Source organism: Choloepus didactylus, chromosome 5 (assembly GCF_015220235.1).
Source record: "Choloepus didactylus isolate mChoDid1 chromosome 5, mChoDid1.pri, whole genome shotgun sequence".
NCBI classification, from domain to species: Eukaryota; Metazoa; Chordata; class Mammalia; order Pilosa; family Megalonychidae; genus Choloepus; species Choloepus didactylus.
The window spans coordinates 132,715,742-132,737,129 of record NC_051311.1 but is presented as its reverse complement, the minus strand read 5'-3'; the positions used below and the strand labels follow the sequence as shown (position 1 = coordinate 132,737,129).

At 36.9% G+C, this 21,388-nt stretch overlaps 1 protein-coding gene and 1 pseudogene across 2 annotated transcripts; both read right to left on the bottom strand.

The window, feature by feature from the left end:
• Positions 1-719: 719 nt before the first annotated feature.
• Positions 720-20,353, bottom strand: NUP42 (nucleoporin 42). Of its 2 annotated transcripts, XM_037836896.1 has the most exons (7): positions 20,139-20,353; positions 18,275-18,500; positions 14,832-14,926; positions 4,983-5,059; positions 4,397-4,483; positions 2,417-2,501; positions 720-1,835 (listed from the first exon to the last, which is right to left on the bottom strand). In XM_037836896.1, exons 1-7 carry the CDS (start codon positions 20,257-20,259, stop codon positions 1,258-1,260), a joined length of 1,269 nt encoding a protein of 422 aa, XP_037692824.1. In that variant the 5' UTR covers positions 20,260-20,353; the 3' UTR covers positions 720-1,257. The 2 variants fall into 2 exon arrangements, with proteins under 2 accessions (XP_037692824.1, XP_037692825.1); XM_037836897.1 differs by lacking the exon at positions 18,275-18,500 and having other exon boundaries at positions 20,139-20,249.
• Positions 15,961-18,264, bottom strand: LOC119534483 (annotated as a pseudogene).
• Positions 20,354-21,388: the final 1,035 nt, after the last annotated feature.

Sequence of the window (21,388 nt, the reverse complement as noted above, 5' to 3'; positions counted from 1 at the left end):
AGTGAACCTGGTGAGCCTGCAACCAACCCATACGTAGCATACGGTTCATTCCACAGGGGTAGGGAAATTCTAGGATTCAACTGTAAGTTGGAACAAACATTGGAAATATCTTCAGAGCTTGAGATCAAAGCAGGAATTTATATTTACCATCTCTATTCTAAGGATGTTTATGTTTTCAAACATACACGCTCTGGGTGTGAATTCTGTCCCAAATGCTCGAGTTCTAGAACTGTGAGTTGTAATCACAGTTCTTCAAAAAGTATTACAGAGAATTTGGATGCTGAGGAGTAAATCCTTTGCATATATTCTAATATCATTTGGAACATGTATCTTTTACCAGGGAAGGTTTTATTTTCTCTTAAAACAAAAAAAATAAGCTCAATACCAAACCCATGTTAGGTGACTGCTCTGATAGTGCCAGCTGTGACTTTTTGAACCCCAAGACCACAGAACTCTGATACGTCTCAACTCATGACAGGTTTGGGTTTCTCAAATCATCCATATATTAGATATACAAGATTTTGCTCCCTCATTCTGAGGACACAGGAAGATTCAAACATGTCTGAGAATTCTAGTAGAAGCTCTAGAAATAGCAGCTGATGAATCCTGACCCACCAAAAACATTTATTGACATGAGATCACAATTTCTATTCCTTTTACAATTTATTGACTTGATAGGATAAAATGAAGAATAAAAAGAATTATATAAAAATTAGGCCAAGATAAAAATTAGACTAAAATTGTGGAGGAAAATTCAAAGGGTGGTCCCTGAGACTGCCAAAATTGAGAGAAAAATGCCTCATATCTCCTGAAAATAAAACCTGTTTAACATGAGGCAAAGCTACTTATCTTTATTTTGTAAATGGGCTAAATATTTGATTTTTCCCCTAATGGTTCCAGAAATTATCTCCTTCCTTAAAAAAAAATTTAAAGGTAAAACTTTAAAGAGTGATAGTAAACCACTGCGGAATGAGAAAAGTATTTTATTTAGTGCACACTGACAGTTTTTTCAGGTCCATTCATAATTACAGTAAAAGAAACTGCTTGCTGGATATTTCTTGTCAGTTTTACTTAATTTGTCATAAGAAAAATGTTAAAGTTTAAAACCCCTAAAGTTCTTTTTGAAAGCTTATTTCTTCATGAATATATATATGTGCATGTACATGTATATGTATGATAAATATCAGCTTTTTTTCTATGAACCACTTAAAAATTAGTTTTAAAAGTTGTTCTTTTCTGTATTTAAGTATTGCTCTTCTAAATATTTATAAGCTCCACAGGTGGCGGCTTTAATGGAATTTTTCCTAGAGAAAATTTCTTGGATTGAAATTGTTCCAGTTCTTCTGCTGTTAGTTGATCCCTGGGTGTGAACAATACATTATCTGTTGTGATGTTGTCATTTGAGACTGGGAGAGAAGTGGATATGCTGATATTTCCAAAGACATTATTAGATGGCTTAGAAAAAACCGTGTTAGAATGTGAGCCTGGAGTGCCAAAAGCAGCCACAGAACTGCAGCTTCCAAAGCCTGGGGCTGCTGTAACTCCTACAGGGCTGGCTGCCGAGGAAGTTGGAAATCCTGAAAATCTGGGTGATCCCAAACCAGAAGCTGCAGGGCTTTTAAACGAAAATGAAGAAGCAGATGTGATTTCAGGCTTCCCAAATCCAAAAGTTGGACTAGATGTAGTGATGACAGAACTGGCAGAGGCTGCAGCTCCAAATGCTGGAGGATTCCCAAACACAGAAGGGCCTCCAGAAGGGGTGGTGACAAATCCAGAGCTTGGTTTGAAACTAAAATTCTGAGCATTATCACTCCTGCTATTATTCACTGGAAAACCTACAAAGCCAGAAAAAGAAAAAAAAGTCAGAAAATGGAGCCATATTACTCCCATTTTTTTTTTTTTTTCCTGCCATGTATGGATGGTGAGAAGCTTACTGGAAGAGAAAAAGTGAAAATGAAAAGCTGTCCTGTATCTTCTGATACCAGTTTTATTCTTACTGTGGTTCCCCTTCACGCAGGGAGAATGGGAGCAGCTTTAAAAACCTCAGGACCTAGGGAGTGGACTTGCTACATCATCTCATGGAAGCTGCTCCTGAAGAACAATACTATGCTGTTGCACAAAGTGACAGCAAAGTTTCCCCAACTGTTGCTGCAACCATAGCTATCTATTCCTATGATACTCTTGAGAAACCATCCCTAAACTGTATTTCCAAAGCCTTTCAAAAAACATGTCCATTTTAGCTTTACTTTCACAAATGTCTGATGAGCCAAGCCTTTGTGGCTTCATAAAGGGAGATGGGAGAACTTACAAGGGTGATTTAAAATGGCATTTAACATACCTCAAGGTTTTATGACTTGAAACCTAAAAAATGCTATTTTTTGAAATCAGTTAAGTCTTGTATTACTTTATCACTTACTTGGTGATCCAAATGTTGGTGCTTGTCCACTGCCAAATCCAAATATAGGTAATGCTTGATTTACTCCATCATTTACATCAGAGAGCTTTAAAAAGAGCATGCAAATAATAAAGAGCTTAATGAATAATTCTCAAGTACCTATCCCCACACAGTTTACAGCCAAATCCAATTTTTGCGACATGCATTTAAAAATGTGATGTTAAATGTTAACATGGAAAATGCTCCTATTATGATGCTGAAGAGGGTAAGATACAATATTGTATAAATGATATAACCTCAACTAATAATATGAATATGCCATAGAAAGAAATGTACCAACACCAACAAGTTAAGATTATTGTGACCAGCTGGTGCAATTACGGTGATTTTAATTTTATTTTTGCTTTTTAATACTTGCTAAATTTCTACAATGAGGATATATTAAAATCAGAAAAATATTTTTAATAGTACATTTCAGTATCGATAATCATAAGGTTACACCTGCATTTATCAAGGAACCTAGATCTTAGGAAAAGGGACCTTTATAGAATACTTATTCTAATGCTTGAACTGGAGTAATTAAATTAAACATTCTCTATTCCCTGAAAATACTCTATACTCTTGCTATTCTCTGCTCTAGAAATTTCTTTCAACTCTGCTTACTGAAACAATAATATTTCTTTCAAGAACTTTTCACTTACTCTTTCCCTCTAAGAAGACTTTCCTAATCAACCCAACTGGACATGATTTCTCTCAACTGGAAGCCTCAATAGCATTATTACAAAATCAGCTTTATTTGATGTACAATTTACGTACAATAAATATACCAGTTTTATGTATATATTTCAGTGAGTTTGAACAAATTTATAACCACCCCCACAACCGACATTTAGAACATTTCCATCACTCCTAAAAATTCCCTTGTGTCCCTTCTCAACCAACTCCCTCTCAACCCCTGGCCCCATGCAACCACCATTCATCTGCTTTCTATCACTATAGATGAAGTTTGTCTTTTCTAGAGTTTCATGTAAGTGGAATCATATACTATGTGCTCTTTTTTTGGCTGGCTTCTTTTCCTCAGTGCAATGTTCATCAACAGATAAATGGATAAGATAAACAAATTATACTATATCCAGACAATGGATTACCATTCAGCAATAAAAAAAAGGAACGAGCCACTGATACCTGCCAAGCCAGCTGTGGGTGGGCTGTCCAAGATCCTAATCTATGGAAGGGCCCCTGAAAAGCTAGCAAAGACAAAGAAACTCCCAGTCCTAGGGAAGCTCCGTAGCTCTTTATGCTCAGTTATCCCTTTTACATCAGCTCTCAGCAATGGTGTTAGTAGGCTACTTCTCTCCTAGGGACACAGTACTTTCATGAAGTCTTACTAAATGAAAATGGCATTAGAAAAACAGAAAGTTGGAAGAAATTAGCTCACACAAGAGTCTAGTTATTTAGGAAGCACATATTTGAGAAAGGGGCAAGTGTTAGGACTGTCAAACAGTCATACACTAGGAAGATACTACTTTTATAACTATTTTTAGAGAGTAGAGACATACACTACCAGGGAAACTGGAAATATTAAATTCTAAATGTTAATGTCATGTTTTAAAATAGTGTTAAGGACTTTGTATGGGAGTTTAAGAATCATAACTAAGTGGACACGCTACCATCAGGACCACATATCTTTAAAGACAAATGGGTATATATCTCCTAAAGGCATTTCTGTATATGATAAGGAACATATGGTGAGTGTCCTTCAGTTATGACAAATGTATACATTTAGTCTGATTGTGCATTTATATAATTTTTCAAAGCAATTTCTTTTTCATCTGTGTTTTTCTGACCGAGGAACAGAGACAAGACAATTCCTGGATCTTGACTCTAAATGATGCAATTCCTGCGAATGTGTGTATCATAATTCTTGACTGAGAATTTTTGCTTTGCTTTACAAATCCAAAGTGAAATATCCTCTGCAAAAAAAATAATAGATATACTCACCAAGGCTACTTTAGTTGATGTATTTGGATTTTTTAATTCGTTTACCCTGTTCCTCCATTGATTTATTAACTGTTGGATGGAATTTAGCTGAAGAGAGAAAACAAGAAAATATTGAATCAGTATTGGGTGTTTCAGCTAATCTCTCTTATAACAATGTCATGTGTTTATTTTCTAAAATCACAAAAAGTGTATAAAACATTTTTATGGCCCATAGCTTGTAAAATTCGCATTGATCTGCCTCTATTTGCCAAAAACATGCCAGCTGTAGTCTCCTCTCCATGTTCTCCAACTCCTTGTATCACTAGGTTAATGTTTGTCAAATGATGTAAGGATTTTTGGAACTGACTGCTGGCTAATTTTTAATACAAATAATGATATTTCTAACTACTATAGTCAAAATACATTATCATCATTTTAGAAAACCACCCATTTAAAGGAAAGTTGTTTAGAAAATAAAAAACAGCCTTGTCCGAAAAAAAATTATAGATCTCATCAACTTTACCAACATACAGGCAACAACAAACAGAGAAAACAGTAACTAACAGCTAATCTATTATTGAGGTAGATGAATAGGAAACAAACTTACATAACTCTGTAAGTTATTGTTGGTTAAGAAGTTATGGTATTCAAGCCTCAACTCCTCCGGTGAAATGTCTGTAAAACCTGAAGTGAGGAATCAATTGGAATCTTTAAAATAAAAACCAATAGTTTTGATAATATAGTAAAGCTAGAGGTACTAGACAAGAAAATATGATAATGCTGATTAGAAAATTTTCATTAATTATAGGAAAAATTCAAAGTCTACAACATATTTCATGTTTGACAAAGCATAAAATTAGAATAAAATATAGTTCAATGTTTATTTGATCTCTGAATGGCAAAGAATTTTCCAAAGATAAGAGGAGTGGAAGAAATAAAGAAAAAGAAAGACTTGACTACATATACATTTAAATTTTGATCTAAAAAAAGAAAAATGTGTGATGTCAAAAACTACAGTAAGAAATGATGTCATTAACATGGCAATGTAAACAGCTACTGAAAACCTCTACCGAGAGATTCAGCGAGAAAAAGGACAATTCTCACTTGTTCAAAACTCTGGAGGAAGGTATAGACTGGAGAAGGATTTCACAAATGCTGAACTGAAGAAAGAGAAAAATATTAGGTAGGAAATGTCCATCTTGTACCGGCCGGTCCTCTCCCCACCCTCCCACTCAGTCTCACACAGCTTGGGAAGTGCCCAGAGGCTGCAGCCAGGATCTCTCCCACCTCCTAACAGGGATACAGACTATAAAATCTCACATAGCAGTGAGACAAATTCCCATGTATATCTGGACACAGACACCCAAGCCCATAGGGACCCACAGCAGGACTTAAGTTGTGGCAGAGGGTGGAATATAAAAGAGCAACAGATAGAGGAATTTCCAAAGTGGAAGATTAGGGAGGGAATGGTAGAATTTTTCCCCAAAGCAACAAGTGGCCAGGCAGAAGCTGTGTGAATCAACTGTTTGGGAACCTGGGGGACAGGGGAGAACATCTCAAGGCCCAGATCAGTGAGGGATGAAGAGTCTAGAAAACGTGGACTGAGAGTTGGAGAAAACGTGGACAGTCCTGGGTCCTGGTGTCCCTCCCCCACCCTTGAGGAAAAAAGCAGTGGGTGCCTGGATCCTTGCCTGGGGGACAGCTGCAGCCTGGGGTAGCTGGGGGAATCCTCTGCCATAAGTAAACAGTGAGGGACACAGCCCCACATTGAACCAGACTTTGGTTGGCGAAGTGAGGGCACAGGAGCCCCACAGTTTCAGTCCACCCTGTCAGATGCTGCAGGGCTCCAGGAGGTAAAACAATCTCTGAGGGCAAAAAAGTCACAGAACAGCACCATCTGCTGGGCAGGTCAGAAAGGGCAGGGGAACTGCAGGGATTTTCAGAGCCTCTCCAGACCCTATCCCAGGCTCATTGAAGCTGGTCTTTACCCCCTGCATTGGTACCCAGCCCTGATTCGGCTGCAAAATACTGATGACCCAACTGGCAAAGCAGTGCCCTAATACAAACCCAGGCAACAACTAAATTCTAGACAAGAGAGAGAAACCGACATTCAGAATAGATCCAATAAGAGAATCAGATGACCATATATCAGCAAAAAATCACAAGGCATACTAAAACTCAAGAAGAACTGGCCCAGCCAAAGGAACAAATCAACAAGTCAGAGGAGACACAGAATCTGGAACTAATCAAAGATGTGCAAACAAATCTCCGGAATCAATTCAAAGAAATGAAGGAAAATAGAGGATATTAAGAAGACATTAGAAGAGCATAAAGAAGAATTTGAAAGAATACATAGATAAATAGCAGACATTTTGGACATGAAAGACACTGTAAATGAAATACAAACAGATTGAAGAGGCAGAAGAACCAGAGTTAGAAGACAAATCAACTGAATCTGAACAGAAAAAGAACAAATGGAGAAAGAATGGAAAATTTTGAGCAGGATGTCTCAGGGAATTCACTGAAAACAGAAAGGGCACAAACATACAAATTATGGGTGTACCAGAAAGAAAAGAGAAGGGAAAAGGGCCAGGAAGAATATTTAAAGAAATAATGGCTGAAAATTTCCCAATCCTTAAAAATGACATACATATGCAAATCAAAGAAGCCCAACATATTCCAAACAGAATAGATCCAAATAGACCCACTCCAAGTCGCATATTAATCAGACTGTCAAATGCCAAAGAGAAGGAGAGAATCCTGAAAGCAGCAAGAGAAAAGCAATTCACCACATACAAGGGAAGTCAAATAAGACTAAGTGCTGATTTCTCACCAGACACCATGGAGGTGAGAAGGCAGTGGTATGATATATTTAAGATACTAAAGAGAAAAAATGCCAGCCAAGAATTCTCTATCCAGCAAAGCTGTCCTTCAAAAATGAAGGAGAGTTTAAAATATTCACAGATAAACAGAAACTGAGAGTGTTTATTAATAAGAGACTGGCCCTATGAGAACTACTAAAGGGAGCGCTGCCAGCTGGAAAGAAAAGACAGGAAAGAGTTGTCTGGAGGATGGTACAGAAGTAAAGAGTATTAGTAAGGGTAACTTAAAGGATAAAAAGAGAGAGAAAAAATAGATCTGACAAATAAAAACTAAATGATAAGATGGCTGAGTTAAGAACTGCCTTTACAGTAATAACTCGGAACGTTAATGGATTAAATTCCCCAATCAAAAGACACACATTGGAAGAATGGATTAAAAAATGTGATCCATCTATATGCTGTCTACAAGAGACTCATCTTAGACACAAACATACAAATAGGTTGAAAATGAAAGGATGAAAAAAGATATCCTACGCAAGTAGTAAACAAAAAAAAAAAAAAAAAGCTGGGGTAGCTATACTAATATCAGACAGAATAGACTTTAAATGCAAAAAATGGTAGAAAAGATAAAGGACACTATATATTATTAATAAAGGGAGGAATTCACCAAGAAGAAATAATAATCATAAATATCTATGCTCTTAATCAAGGAGCCCCAAAGTACACGAGGCAAACACTGGTAAAACTGGAGTAATAGATGACACTACCATAATAATGGGGGATTTCAACACACCACCCTTTTCAACAGATAAAACATCTAAACAGAGAATCAACAAAGAAACAGAGAACCTAAATAATATGATAAATGAAATAGACCTAACAGACACATATAGAAAACATTGCATCCCAAGAAAGCAGGATATATATTCTCCTCAAGTGCTAATGGAACATTCTCCAGGATAGTCCATATGCTGGGGCACAAAATAGGTCTTGATAAATTCAAAAAGATTTAAATATACAAATCACTTTCTCTGACCATAATGGAATGAAGCTAGAAATCAGCAACAAATGGAGAACTGTAAAATACACAAATATATGGAGATTAAACAACATGCTCTTAAACAATCAGTAGGTCAAAGAAGAACTTGCAAGAGAAATCTAAGTATCTGGAGACGATGAAAACAAGAACACAATGTATCAAAACTTATGGGATGCAGAGAAGGCAGTGCTAAGAGGGAAATTTATAGCCCTAAACACCGACATTAAAAAGGAACAAATGACCCTACTGAACAACTGGAGAAAGTTGAGAAAGAACAGCAAACTAATCCCAAAGGAAGCAGAAGGAAAGAAATAACAAAGATTAGAGCAGAAATTAATGAAATGGAGAATAAAAAAACATCAAAAAACAAAAACAATAGAGAGAATCAATAAAACCAAAAGTTGGTTCTCTGAGAAGATCAATAAAATTGACAAACCCTTAGCTAGACTGACAAAGTCAAGAAGAGAGAAGCTGGAAACAAAATCAGAAATGAGAGGGGCGCATTTTCATGGACTCCAAAGAAATAAAAAAGATCATAAGAGGTTACAATGAACAGCTGTATGCCAACAAACTAGACAACTTAGATGAAACGGACAATGTCCTACAAACACACAAATAACCTACACTGATTCAAGAAGAAACAGAAGCTCTCAACAAACAAATCACAAGTAAAGAGATTGAATCAGTCATCAAAAACCTACCAACAAAGAAAAGTCCAGGACCTGAAGGCTTCACAGGGGAATTCTACCAAGATTCCAAGAAGAATTAATAGCATTTCTGCTCAAACTCTTCCAAAAAATTGAAGAAGAGGGAACACTAGCTAACTCATTCCATGAAGCCAACATACCAAAATACCAAAGCCTGATAAAGATACTACAAGAAAACTTTAGACCAATCTCTCAAATAAATATAGATGCAAAAGTCCTCAACAAAATACTTGCAAGTCAAATTCAACAGCATATTAAAAAAATTATAAACCATGACAAAGTGGGTTTTATTCCAGGTATGAAAAGGTGCTTCAACACAAGAAAATCAATTAATGTAATACACCACATTAACAAATCAAAAAGGAAAAACCACAAGATCATCTCGATTGACACAGAAAAGGCATTTTACAAAATTTGGCATCCTTTCATAATAAAAACACTTTAAAAAGTAGGAATCAAAGGAAACTTCCTCAACATGCTAAAGGGCATATATGAAAAGCCCACAGCTAACATCACATTCAATGGTGAGAGACTGAAACTTACTCTCTAAGATAAGGAACAGACAAGGATGCCCAAAGTCACTACTGCTATTCAACACTGTGCTTGAAAGTTCTAGCTAGAGCAATTAGGCAAAAAAAAAAAAAAAAAAAAAAAAAAAGAAATAAAAGGCATCCAAATTGGAAAGGAAGATGTAAAAGTTTCATTATTTACAGATGACATGATCCTATATTTAGAAAATCCTGAAAAAATGACAGCAAAGTTAATTGAGCTAATAAATGAGTTCAGCAAAGTGGCAGGACACGAGCTCAACACACAAAAATCAATGGTGTTTCTATATACTAGTAATGAGGTATGTGAGGAAGTAATCCAGAAAAAAATTCCATTTATAGCAGCACCTAAAAGAATCAAATATCTAGGGAAACCTAACTAAGGATGTAAAGGACTTGTACACAGAAAAGTACAAAACATTGCTAAAAGAAATAAAAGAAGACCTGAATAAATGGAAAGACATTCTGTATTCATGGACTGAAAGGCTAAATGTCATTGAGATGTCAATTTTACCCAAATTGATCTATAGATTCAATGCAATATCAAACAAAATTCCAACAGACTACTTGGCAGAATTGGAAAAGCTAATTAACAATTTTATTTGGAAGGGGAAGGGGAAGGGACCTCAAATAGCTAAAAACATCTTGAAAAAGAAGAATGAAGTGGGAGGTATCACACTTCCTGACTTGAAAGCATATTAAGCCACTGTTTTCAAAACAGCATGGTACTGGTACAAAGATAGACATATTGATCAATGGAATAAAACTGAGAGTTCAGAAATAGACCATCAGACCTATAGTCAAATGATTTTTGACTAGAACCCCAAGCTCACTCAACTGGGACAGAACAATCTCTTCAATAAATGGTGTTGGGAGAACTGGATATCCATAACCAAAAGAATGAAAGAAGATCCCTATCTCACACTTGAAGTGGATCAAAGACCTAAATATAAGAACCAGTACCATACAACTCCTAGAAGAAAGTGTAGGAATTCATTTCCAAGATTTAGTGATGGGCGGTAGCTTCCTAGACCTTACACCAAAAGCATAAGCAACAGAAGAAAAAATGGATAAATGGGAACTCCTCAAAATCGAATACTTCAGCGCTTCAAAGGAGTTTGTCAAAAGGGAAAAAGGCAACCGACTCAATGGGAGAAAATATTTGGAAACCACATATCTGATAAGGGTTTGATATCCCAAATATATAAAGAAATCCTACAACTTAACAAGAAAATGACAAACAATCAAATTTTAAAAATGGGCAAAAGACATGAATACATTTTTCTGAAGAGAAAATACATGTGGCTAAAAAGCACATGAAAAGATGCTCACCTTCACTAGATATTAGGGAACTGCAAATCAAAAACATAATGAGATATCATCTCACACCTCTTAGACTGGTTGGTAATAAACAAACAGGAAACTACAAGTGTTGTAAAGGATGTGGAGAAATTGGATCATTCTTTCACTGCTGGTGGCAATGTAAAATGGTACAGCCACTGTGGATGATGGCTTGGCGGTTCCTTAGGAGACTAAGTATAGAGTTGCTTTCTGACCTGGCAATCCCACTACTCAGTATATAGTGAGAATATCTGAAAGCAGGGACCCGAACAGTCATCTGCACATTGATGATCACAGCAGCATTATTCATAATTGTCAAAAGATGGAAACAACCCAAGTGTCTGTCAACAGATGAATGCATAAACAAAATGTGGCATATACCTATAATGGAATGTTATTCAGCAGTAAGAAGGAATGAAGTCCTGAAGCATGCAGCAATATGGATGAACCTTGAGGACATAAAGTGAAATAAGTCAGAAACAAAAGGACAAATATGGCGTGATCTCACTGATATAAACTAATTATAATACGTAAACTCATAGACAAAAAATATTTTACTAGGATATAGAATGAGGCTAAAGAATGGGGAGCTGTTGCTTAATATCTGTAGAATGTTTAACTAGGTTGAACTTAAATGTTTGGAAATGGACAGAGGTAATGGTAGCACATTATTGTGAGAATAATTAACAGTTCTGAATGGTGTGTGAATGTGGTGGAAAGAGGAAGTTTAGAGTCATATATGTCACCAGAAGGAAAGTTGGAGGTTAAAACATGGGAATATATAACACAGTGAATCTTGTGGTGGACAATGTCTGTGATTAACTTTTCAAATATTAAAAAGTTCTTTCACAAACTAGAACAAATGTATGACACTATTACAAGGAATTAATAATAGAAGGGTATATGGGAAAAATGTATCTATTGCAAACTATAGACTATAGTTAACAGTAATATTTTAATAGCCTTTCATCAATAACAAATGGACTATACCAATACTATGGGTCAATAATGGGGGGGCATAAGGGGTATGGGAGGATTTGGGTTTTCTTTTTTATTTCTTTTCTGGAGTCATGAAAATGTTTTATAATTGGTCAAGGGGTTATATGCACAACTATGTGATTATACTGTGAGCCAGTGACTGTAAACTTTGGATGGTTGTATGGTGTGTGAATATATTGCAATAAAATGCATTAAAAAAAAAAACTACAATAAGTAAAATTAGAAGACAAATGGTAAACTGGGAAAACCAAAACCATGGCACATACAACAGAAGAGATAATGTCCTTAAAGTATAAATAGCTCTTACAAATCAATAAGAAAAATAAGTTAATATGTGTAAAGTTACTTTTTATTCCATTAGAGTTCCTTATCTAAACCACAGAAAACAGAAAATCATTTGACTATTTTCTCAGTTCTCCTAGGGTGGCAAAAAAGTTGTATCATTCTAGCTGCATAGAAGTTAATTCATTATATAATGGATGCTTAAGGACAGCAGTTCTCAAACTTTTTGGTCTCAGGATCCATTTACATTCTTAAAAATCATTAAGAACCCCAAAAAACTTTTGTTTATGTAGATTACACATATTGATACTTACCATATTTGAAATTAAAACTGAGAAATTTAGAAAATATTTACTTTAAAATAAGAAACCAGTTACATATCAACATAACATTTTTTTAATGAAAGATAATCTTTCCAAAACAAACAAAAAAATTCAGTAAGAAGAGTGGCATTGTTTTACGTTTGTAAAACTCTTTAATGCCAGACTTAATAGAAGACTGGTGGATTCTCATAGCTGTTTCTGCATTTAATCTGTTGCAATGTTCTTGTGCTTGAAGTTTATGAAGAAAACCTGTCCTCAGACAGATATGTAGTTGAAAAAGGAAGACTTTAATGGCTTTTCCAGATAACTGTAAATATTATTTAATACTACACCAGAATTTGACAAGCGGTAGTTTCTTAAAGGTGGCTATAATGTGGACTCAATCCATATCAATGAACTTTTTGTACTATTATATTAAAGGCTACTGGTTTATCTTGTATTAGAATGGACTTTTAGCCATGTATAATATGTAACATCAGGCATTGGTCATGTGGAACTTCCAATGTTGGCTCGTGTCATTATACAATATCAAAAAAATCCACTTTTGTTAATGTCACCATTCATCTCATCAGAAGAAACCTGAAGTACTGAGAAGCTGTCAAGTTCATGGTAGTAGGAAAAGTTTTCCATAATTCTAATTTTCACTTGAAAGCATGAATTTTGTCATTGGCAATAAACATTGTCAGTTTTCTTTGAAGTGACAGGCTCACTTCATTCATTTTTTGAGAAAATGTCTGCCAAACACCTAAGTCTGAATATCCATCTGTCAGTCAGTCTTTTAAGTAAAAATGTCTGTGAAAAAGTGGCTAGTTTAGCCCACAACTCAATCACACAAGTGCTTCTCCTCAAGATAACCATCATGCTTGAGTAGGCAGAAGTGCTTTATGTGTACTTCCCATTTTGTCACAATATTAAAAAGATGTCTTTTCAAGGGTTGACTTAATAAAATCAGTAATTTTTACCTCTTCATCAAGGATATTCTTAAGAGAAACTGGCATTTTTGTTTTTCTTTTAAATTTTGGCTACTATAATCTACTAGTACAGTTTCATGCCTCTGCCTTCATTCATGTTAGGAATCAAGCAGTTTTACCTACCACTGCTTTCGTACCATTAGTGCAAATGTAAACACAGTGAAAAGCCAACTGTCTTAGTACTATTACGAAAATAATTTTGAACTTGTTACACCCCCGAAAGAGTCTCAGAGATACAGCTGCCAGATTTATCAAATAGAAATATAAGGCACCCAGTTAGATTTGAATTTCAGATATATAACAAATAATTTTTTTAATGCAAAATAGAAAATACTGCACAGGACATACTTATACTAAAAATATTATTCTTTGCTTATCTCAAATTCAAATTTAACTGGATGTCCTGTATTTTTTCCAGCAACCCTACTGAGGGACCCACAGGGTTCCAACATTCCAAATTTTGATAACCACTGCTTTAGGGCATTAAGGTTCAATTCTGAACTGATTAAGAAAAGCTTAATAACATTTTATTTTCTCTACAGAAAATATCACCATCTGAAATTATCTTATTTATTTGCATTCCTTTTTGTCTCCGTCCCTCAAGAACATGAGCCTCCCAAGGGAGGGATCTTGCCTGGCTTGTTCATCACAGGATCCCTAGCACTTAGAACAGGGCCTAGTACAAAAGAATTTCTATAGATACTTGTTTAATGAATGAGCAAATAAACAATGGGCAGAGAGAGGGGAGATAGAATCAAGATCCCAGAGTTCTGGGGGACTGCTGGGTACCCATGTGGTAGTTACCTGCAATTTCCTCAATAGGACAGGGTACAGGACCATCCAGATTGGCTTTGGAAAAGTTTGGTAGTTTAGGTTTCAGCCCAGAAAGAATCTGTGACTATGGACAAAAGACAATGGGAAAGAAAAGGATTTTCTAAAGAAATGCTATCCCTATAGCCCAGCTAAAGTGCCTCACCTTCAAACATCTCCAGGATAGATCTCAACATGCTTTATGAAAAATAACTATTCCTATAAGGAAAGACAGGGAAGAAAGAAAGATCAGAACAAGGCAGCCAAGGCCTTAATGCAGGCTGGATTGACTGTTCTATTTGTTTGCAGGAGTTAAGAGGTTTGGAAGTTATACATACAGCAAACCAAGAAAGCTGAGACTTTTCCTGGGCTTAAGATTGTGGTGGGTACTGATTTTATTATTTTCTCATGAGAACTACACATCTTAAAAGAAATACATCTTCTAACCTCTATCCCCAAATTCTGAAGTTCTGTTAAAATATTCAGGTACTTTAAGCAATGTCCAAATTCTCCTAATTGTAGCCAAGTTGGCAGTTAATTTATTTTACATAGTTTTAGTTTTAGAAGGTATTAGTTTTATAATATATTTTAAAAATACACATTTTCTCAGTTACCTGAAATATTAGGTTTCTTCTTCATTGGTGAATAAACGGAAAACATCCACTGCCCTGATGATTCCCAAACCTCCATATCTTTTACAATTCCTTCCCTAAAAAAAAAAAGGATCTTTTTTCATCTGCTTGTTAAAATTTATTATTTATATGATTTCCAATGACTGAAATTTTAAAATCTAGTAAATACAGAACTTTAGATTTTTTCCATTTTCTTGTGTTCTTTAAAGCACCTTATTTAAATATTTCATGATTATAAATATTATGTCAGGGAAGTTAGTAACTTGGGTTTTCTAATACACTGAACCACTAACCAATATACTTATTATAGGCACCATATGATTTTTTGAGAACCAAAATATAATAATAAAATATACACTATCAACTTTAATCTTTGTTAATTATCATAAACATCGATGATTTAAATCAATGATGAATTTTGTCTTAAGTGACAGAAAATACCACTTAAGTAATTTGGAATCATAAAAAAATTTTTTTTTCAGTTTCTCACAATCTGTATGTATTTTTGTAAATGTTAAGCTTCTCAACCTACAGTTAAAAATGTCTCATTCAATTTACATTTGTAACTTCCGTTTTTCTATTTCTCTTACATCCTGGTTCCAACATGCAAAATAACTGAAGTGTGTTTGGATGAACACCTTGGCCATCAATAAAGGCTTTTTTTGCTGGCATTCCAAAGCCAGCACTGGACTTCATCTAAACAGGACCCTGAGACCTTTAAAGATAATGCAGAGGGAATGTAGAGGTCAGAAAATAGTTGACCCAAGCTAGTGGCTTTTGAAGTACACCTTAATTCCTAAAATGTTTCAGTTTATTCTTTGTTTTATCTTACATGCATCATCAAAGTGATGTCCTTCATGTTAACAAGCTGCTGAGTGGGGAATCTTTGTGCTTTACTTTTGGAGTACATCTGGTGTACTTTTCTGTTAACACTTAACTCCAGAGTCTGTACAGAAGGGAGATTTCAATATAGCCTCCAAGGCTTTTTCTAGTTGGTCAATATTGGCTCTACGGCAAGGTGATTTTGGCTCCATACACAAATGTCCACTTCATTGGGGTTGTCCATAGGGAAGCCCAGCTGGCAGTTGTAGGATGACACAGCTGGAGTTTGTCACTCAAAGAGCTCCAGGTTTTCGGGTGGCTAATCCTATTGACCACAGGGATAGAGGAGTGCTTTTCCCAGGGAAGTTATGGGTTCCTCCTTGTGATACTCCAACAAATCCATCAGGGTTGTCTGCTGCAGCTGGTCCATGCCCAGGAAGCTGTCGGAATCTGCAAAGGCATTTATGAGGAAGGGTTTACAGCTATCCTCTGACAGACAGGAAAGGAATAGCCTTTGATCCTTTTACCGACTCCAATTAGGAAACTGCCTGGCACAGCTGTGCTCAGAAGTTTGCTCTCTTTAGTGTGAGAATTCCATGGAACCAGAGAACAATGGTGTTTGAGGTTTTCCGATAGTCTGATCACAGTGGTAGCTGTTCCTCTTTAAACCATCGAATGATGTCTTCCTTGGCAGAGCTGAATGCCATTCTTGTAACTACTCCCTGATTTCTAAGAGGTTTTCTGGGATATCAAGCTGGATTTAGGTATTGAGACTTGGGTAGAAGAGGGGGCCTTTTTGGTTTCTGCAAAACACTTGGGGGACTTTGTAGTCCCTCACTGCTTCTTTTTGGGCTACCAGGGATAATCTGTTGCGACCTTCCTTAGTTTGTTTGGCCAAGGAGAATCTCTTCTCATCAGCTCCTTTGGGTTTTTCGAAAAGATGCCTGCCACTCAGAATCTTCTTTCCAGCTCTTATAAATCTGCTTAGCTTTCTCCTCATCTGTTTGTGTTATTTCTTCAACTTGTTTTGTCTTCATTGTTTCTTTCTTTTAGTGAAATCCATATGCTTTCACACAAGTGACAGAATCTGCCAATATTTGTTGAATATTTCTTGAAGACCTGGAGGGTGACTGGATTTTCTCTTCTTCAAAGGCTAGTGCTGGTCTAGATCACTGCCCCAATCCCTCCTCTTCTGCCACTTCCCTAAAATGTTCTGAGTCTCCCAATTCCTTGTGCTTGCAGATTGTGATTTTGCTTTCAAGCTATTGGTGAATTCTCCTGCATGAGTTTTTCTGGGCTCTCTCACTTCCTGCTCTTCCTGCCAGGCCCTCTCAGCAATAATTTCATTACAGAGCACATCATAGGGCTTATTTAGATGGAATTCACCTTTCTTCGGCTCCCAGTTTCCAATGAACAGATTTGCTGTTCTTTAATCTGGATTTTACTGACAAGGACTCTTTTTTTTTCCCATTGCTTCTTCTTTCTTTTCATTGTTGGATCTGTTTCTCCCTCATCTTGAAGGACAGGATCTATTTCTGCTCTTCGCTGAGCTCTGCCAGTAGATTAGGATCTATGTACATCTCTGAAAATATATGTTTCAGCATCTTTGTAGTTCTAGAGTCTTTCAAACCTATGGCAAAACTTCCTGAAAATAGCTTCCAGGTATGCTGTGATTCATAAAATTTTAAAAGTGGTTAGAACATTAGAGATCATTTTGTCTAATTCTCACATTTTGCAACAGAGGAAACAGATTCACATCCATACCGCTGATTAGCTGCCAAAACCATGGATAGATTTGGCTCCAAATGAAATGCCCCCCCCCCCACCATGCAATGCTACAATTAACAGAATGACAGATAACATAGAGAATACTGTATTAAACTGATGATTTCAACAAATACAGGAAGGAAAGTTTTGTTTTCTACTTATTTTTGTCAACTGTATATATTACATGGCTCAAAATGTTTACCACTGGTTCTAATTTAGTTATGGGAAGTAAAAGAGTAACTGGCATATTTAAGTTCCACCTTGGGAGCCAGGAGATGAGGGAATAGATACAGCCAGGCACTGTTTTGGTACCAGTCATAAATTCCACCATGAATTTCTCAAGAAATGGCTTGAATCAACTCCACAATAATGAAGGAAATAAAACGAAATCAGTTTGAATAGGGTTGTCAAAATAAACATTTTAGAAAGAAAAATAAGAGATGCTGTAAGTGACCTCTAAGATCACAAGTTACTTTAAATTACCTCATATTTTGTAAAGAACTCAGTTTATAACAAACTTAAGCAGGACTACCCTTAGAGAAATATTTGAAATATGGTGCTATTAATAGGAGAGTAGAAAAAGCATCATTAGCCCAAAGAAGGCACTTTACTGATATGGAAAGATGACACATTTTTAAGTGAAATAAAGTCTAAGATGTTACATAGCAAAACAGTGGTTATTTCTGATATGGTCATGGGTGATTTTTCTTCTTTTCTTCTTTTTGCTTATTCTAATTTCTTAATAATGTATTACCTCTTTTTGAAAGAAAATATTGTAGGTGCTTTTGAAAAAAATAAGCAAATGGGTAGTAATTTTCATGAGGGCTTTCACTTACAGGAGTTTCTTTTCATCTTTCTGCTCATCAGGACTAACTGAAACAAATGAGTTCTGAGACAATCCAAACCCCCTATTTCTGTTAGTTGAAGCTCCAGAATAGAAAGACCCAAAAGATGGCTTTCCTTGATCTCTGCTGCCCCCCCATGGTGTGGATTTGGAGAAACTGGATGGCTGGATTATACTGGAATATCTCTGGCTGGTATTCCATGCACGTCTGTTACTACCTAAAACAATAAAAAAAGTCCCAACAATTTTACTGTTAATTCCTCCTTGAAAGGATATATACTTTTTAAATCTATAAAAATGTCAATACATTTGTCCTTTTATGTCTAGAGATCATGCAAGCATTATATTTCCACTCATTTTAAATGACAATTAAATTCTTCATTTTCAATAAATCTTCATAAGAGCAGTATCAACAAATCACATAATAACCTAGTTGCATTTTTGTTTAATAAGGCTGAGAACCATAAATTCATAAAAAATGATACATTACTAAGTTTACCTGACATAAATTTATTAAGTAAACAACTGCTCCATAGCGAAATGGATATAGAGCATACACTCTAAATCAAAAGCAATGACTTATTTCCTGCTGCTCCTCTTTCTCTATACTGTTTTTAATTTTATCACTTCACCCATCTCATTTCCTCACCACATTCCAAAACCTAGTTGGGATCAAGAGCAAACCTAGTTCATTTTGTTTCTGACCCAATCAGGAGATATGCCATTGAATATATTAAAAATTTGAGTAATAGGAGATATACCCTGTTATGAAAATTCATCTCCCAACTCTCAAATTAAAACCAATGAGAAAAGGGAGGAGATTTTTGGACCAAATCTCTCGAGTAGGGGTTAATAGTATCTTACTTTTTAAAGTTTTCAATTCTTTCGCAGGATGACACAACTGAAGAAATTTGCTTCATCCCTTTGTTTATTACTTTTGGCTTTGATACTTACTAATTCCAGAAGCATTCATTTATTTCTGGGAACTAAATATACCTTTTAATTGCCAAGAGTTTTAACTGCACTTTTTTCATCTATCAATCTAATCTATCCTCAGACCCCAAGTCCTAATTTTTGGTTTGGGATATTTCACTAGACCAACTGTGATGACAGAAAAGGTTGAAGGGGTCAGATCCCTCCTCCTCTTGAAAACAGTCCGTTTGCATTATCCTCAGTTGGTCTAGTGAAATACTCCAAAAGCTTCATCAATGACATAGGCCCAGGGAGCAAGTCAACGTTATCCCCAGCACTTCCTTCCAGACAGTTCTTCATTGGGCATCCCCCACTCCCAATTTTACCCCAAATTTTACTAGCATGTGCATTTTTCTGTGGTACAGCTCTACATCTTTTATCAGATTTTCAAGGGAGTCCCCGACTTCTCCAAAGTTAAGAGTCCTAACTCTGACCCAAGAAGCCACACTCTCCCCTGAATTACATTCAGGTGTCAAGAAAGTACACACAAGGCTAGTAAGGCAAGAAGGCAACTGAGCTAAGTGAATTCTCCGTACTACGGCCATTCTTCAACAAGGTAATTTTGATACGTACTTCCGAATTAAAAATTCATTGTTTGGGATTAGCTGTCAGGGTCAAACCGCTGTTCTCGTCCACTCCACAAACGTACTGCATGCCTACACGATAAAATTCTCTGGGAGGCCGGGGTGGGCGGGGACGGCGGAGACCAACGACGCGGGCACAAGGAGTCACCAGACTGGGTCGCCGGGGCACTGCGCCGAACCGCGACCACTCTCCCTTTAGGCCCCGCGGGTGCCGCTGAGCTTGAGGGTTCCCCGCCGCCCGGACACCCACGCCAGGCCTCCCTGCCTCAGCAAGTGGCGGACGACTTAGGGGAACTTCACCTGAAGACTGTTGCTGTGGTTGTTGCCGTCCCCCGCCCGCACCCCCAGCGCTGGGATGTTCATTCCAGCACCGGTCTCCAAAGCGGCACCGGCCTTGAAGGAAGAACTGACAAATGGTCATTGTGACAGCATCGCCGAAGGAGCAGTCTTCAGTCAGCAGCCTGGGGGAGCTGAGAGTCTCACCCAAGCAACTGAAGGCGGCCAGCTCCGCTACTATGACGTCATCTTCTCGCGCCCGGAAATGTTTATTTCTCTCTTGTTCCGCCTTCAGTGGGATGAGTTGCGTGGATCTTACCCAATAGGATTTGGGAAGAACAGGGGCTTCTCTGACGCACTGAGCGTGTCCTGGGAAGGCGGGATGCTTGAAGGGTTAGATGGAGAAAGGGAGGCGCGGTGGACCCTGGGGCAGGGTCTGGGACTTGGAGGAAGTCTCGGGTTCCAAAATGAGAGTAAAGTGGATTAACATAAGAGGAAGGCAAAGTCCTAAGAGGAAGATTAGCTGTGGTTGAGAGAACTAGTCTTTCTTTTCATTCGTAACTTTTGAGAAGGTAAAAATTAGCTTCGGTAAAGTAAAAATCTGCCCAGTGTTAAAATAAAATATTAACCAAGATATCATTTATGGAAGTTTACTTGAGCAGTTCACATCCAGGAATTGGATAGTCCCTAAAATCTTTATGAAAAGGAGCTTGGCCTAGGGAGTGGAGAGGGGGAGCTCATATAGGGCCACAGAAACAAGGAAGGAAATGTTCGGACTGACAAGTTTCCAATTATACATTGGGGTGCGGTAGTCTTACAGAGTGGGGAGCAGTTATCATTGATTATCCATTCTGATAAGCTATCTCTATTGAACTGAAACTGGTCTATCACTAGGTGTTGCTTACCTGTAATTCATAAGGTGTGTTTTATTCCATTTTTTGGAAGCCCCTATAGATCAATTGTTTTCGTTTTCTGGGAAATCCTTTCTTGGAAAGGGGTCTGTTTTAGTTTCCCAGGCTGCTGAAACAAATACCATGAAATGGGTTGGGTTAAACAATGGGAATTTATTTGCTCACGGTTTTGAGACTAAAAAAAGTCCAAATCAAGGAGATGCTTTCTTTCTGAAAACTGGCATTCTTGGGCTGGCTGTTGTATCCTTGGTTCTTCTGGCATATGGTGGCATCTCTTCTGAATTCCACTCATGTACAGCTTCTAACTGCTTCCCAGTCTGAATTTCACTCTACTTATAAAGGACTCTAGTAATAGGATTAAGA

Excerpts from the sequence above, each read along its gene's own strand:
- NUP42 (XM_037836896.1), bottom strand. The coding sequence starts at position 20,259 with ATGACCATTTGTCAGTTCTTCCTTCAAGGCCGGTGCCGCTTTGGAGAC. Across the intron at positions 18,501-20,138 it reads ACCACAGCAACAGTCTTCAG|GTAGTAACAGACGTGCATGG; the intron begins GTGAAGTTCCCC and ends TTATTGTTTTAG. Across the intron at positions 14,927-18,274 it reads AAAGATGAAAAGAAACTCCT|GGAAGGAATTGTAAAAGATA; the intron begins GTAAGTGAAAGC and ends TTTTTTTTTTAG.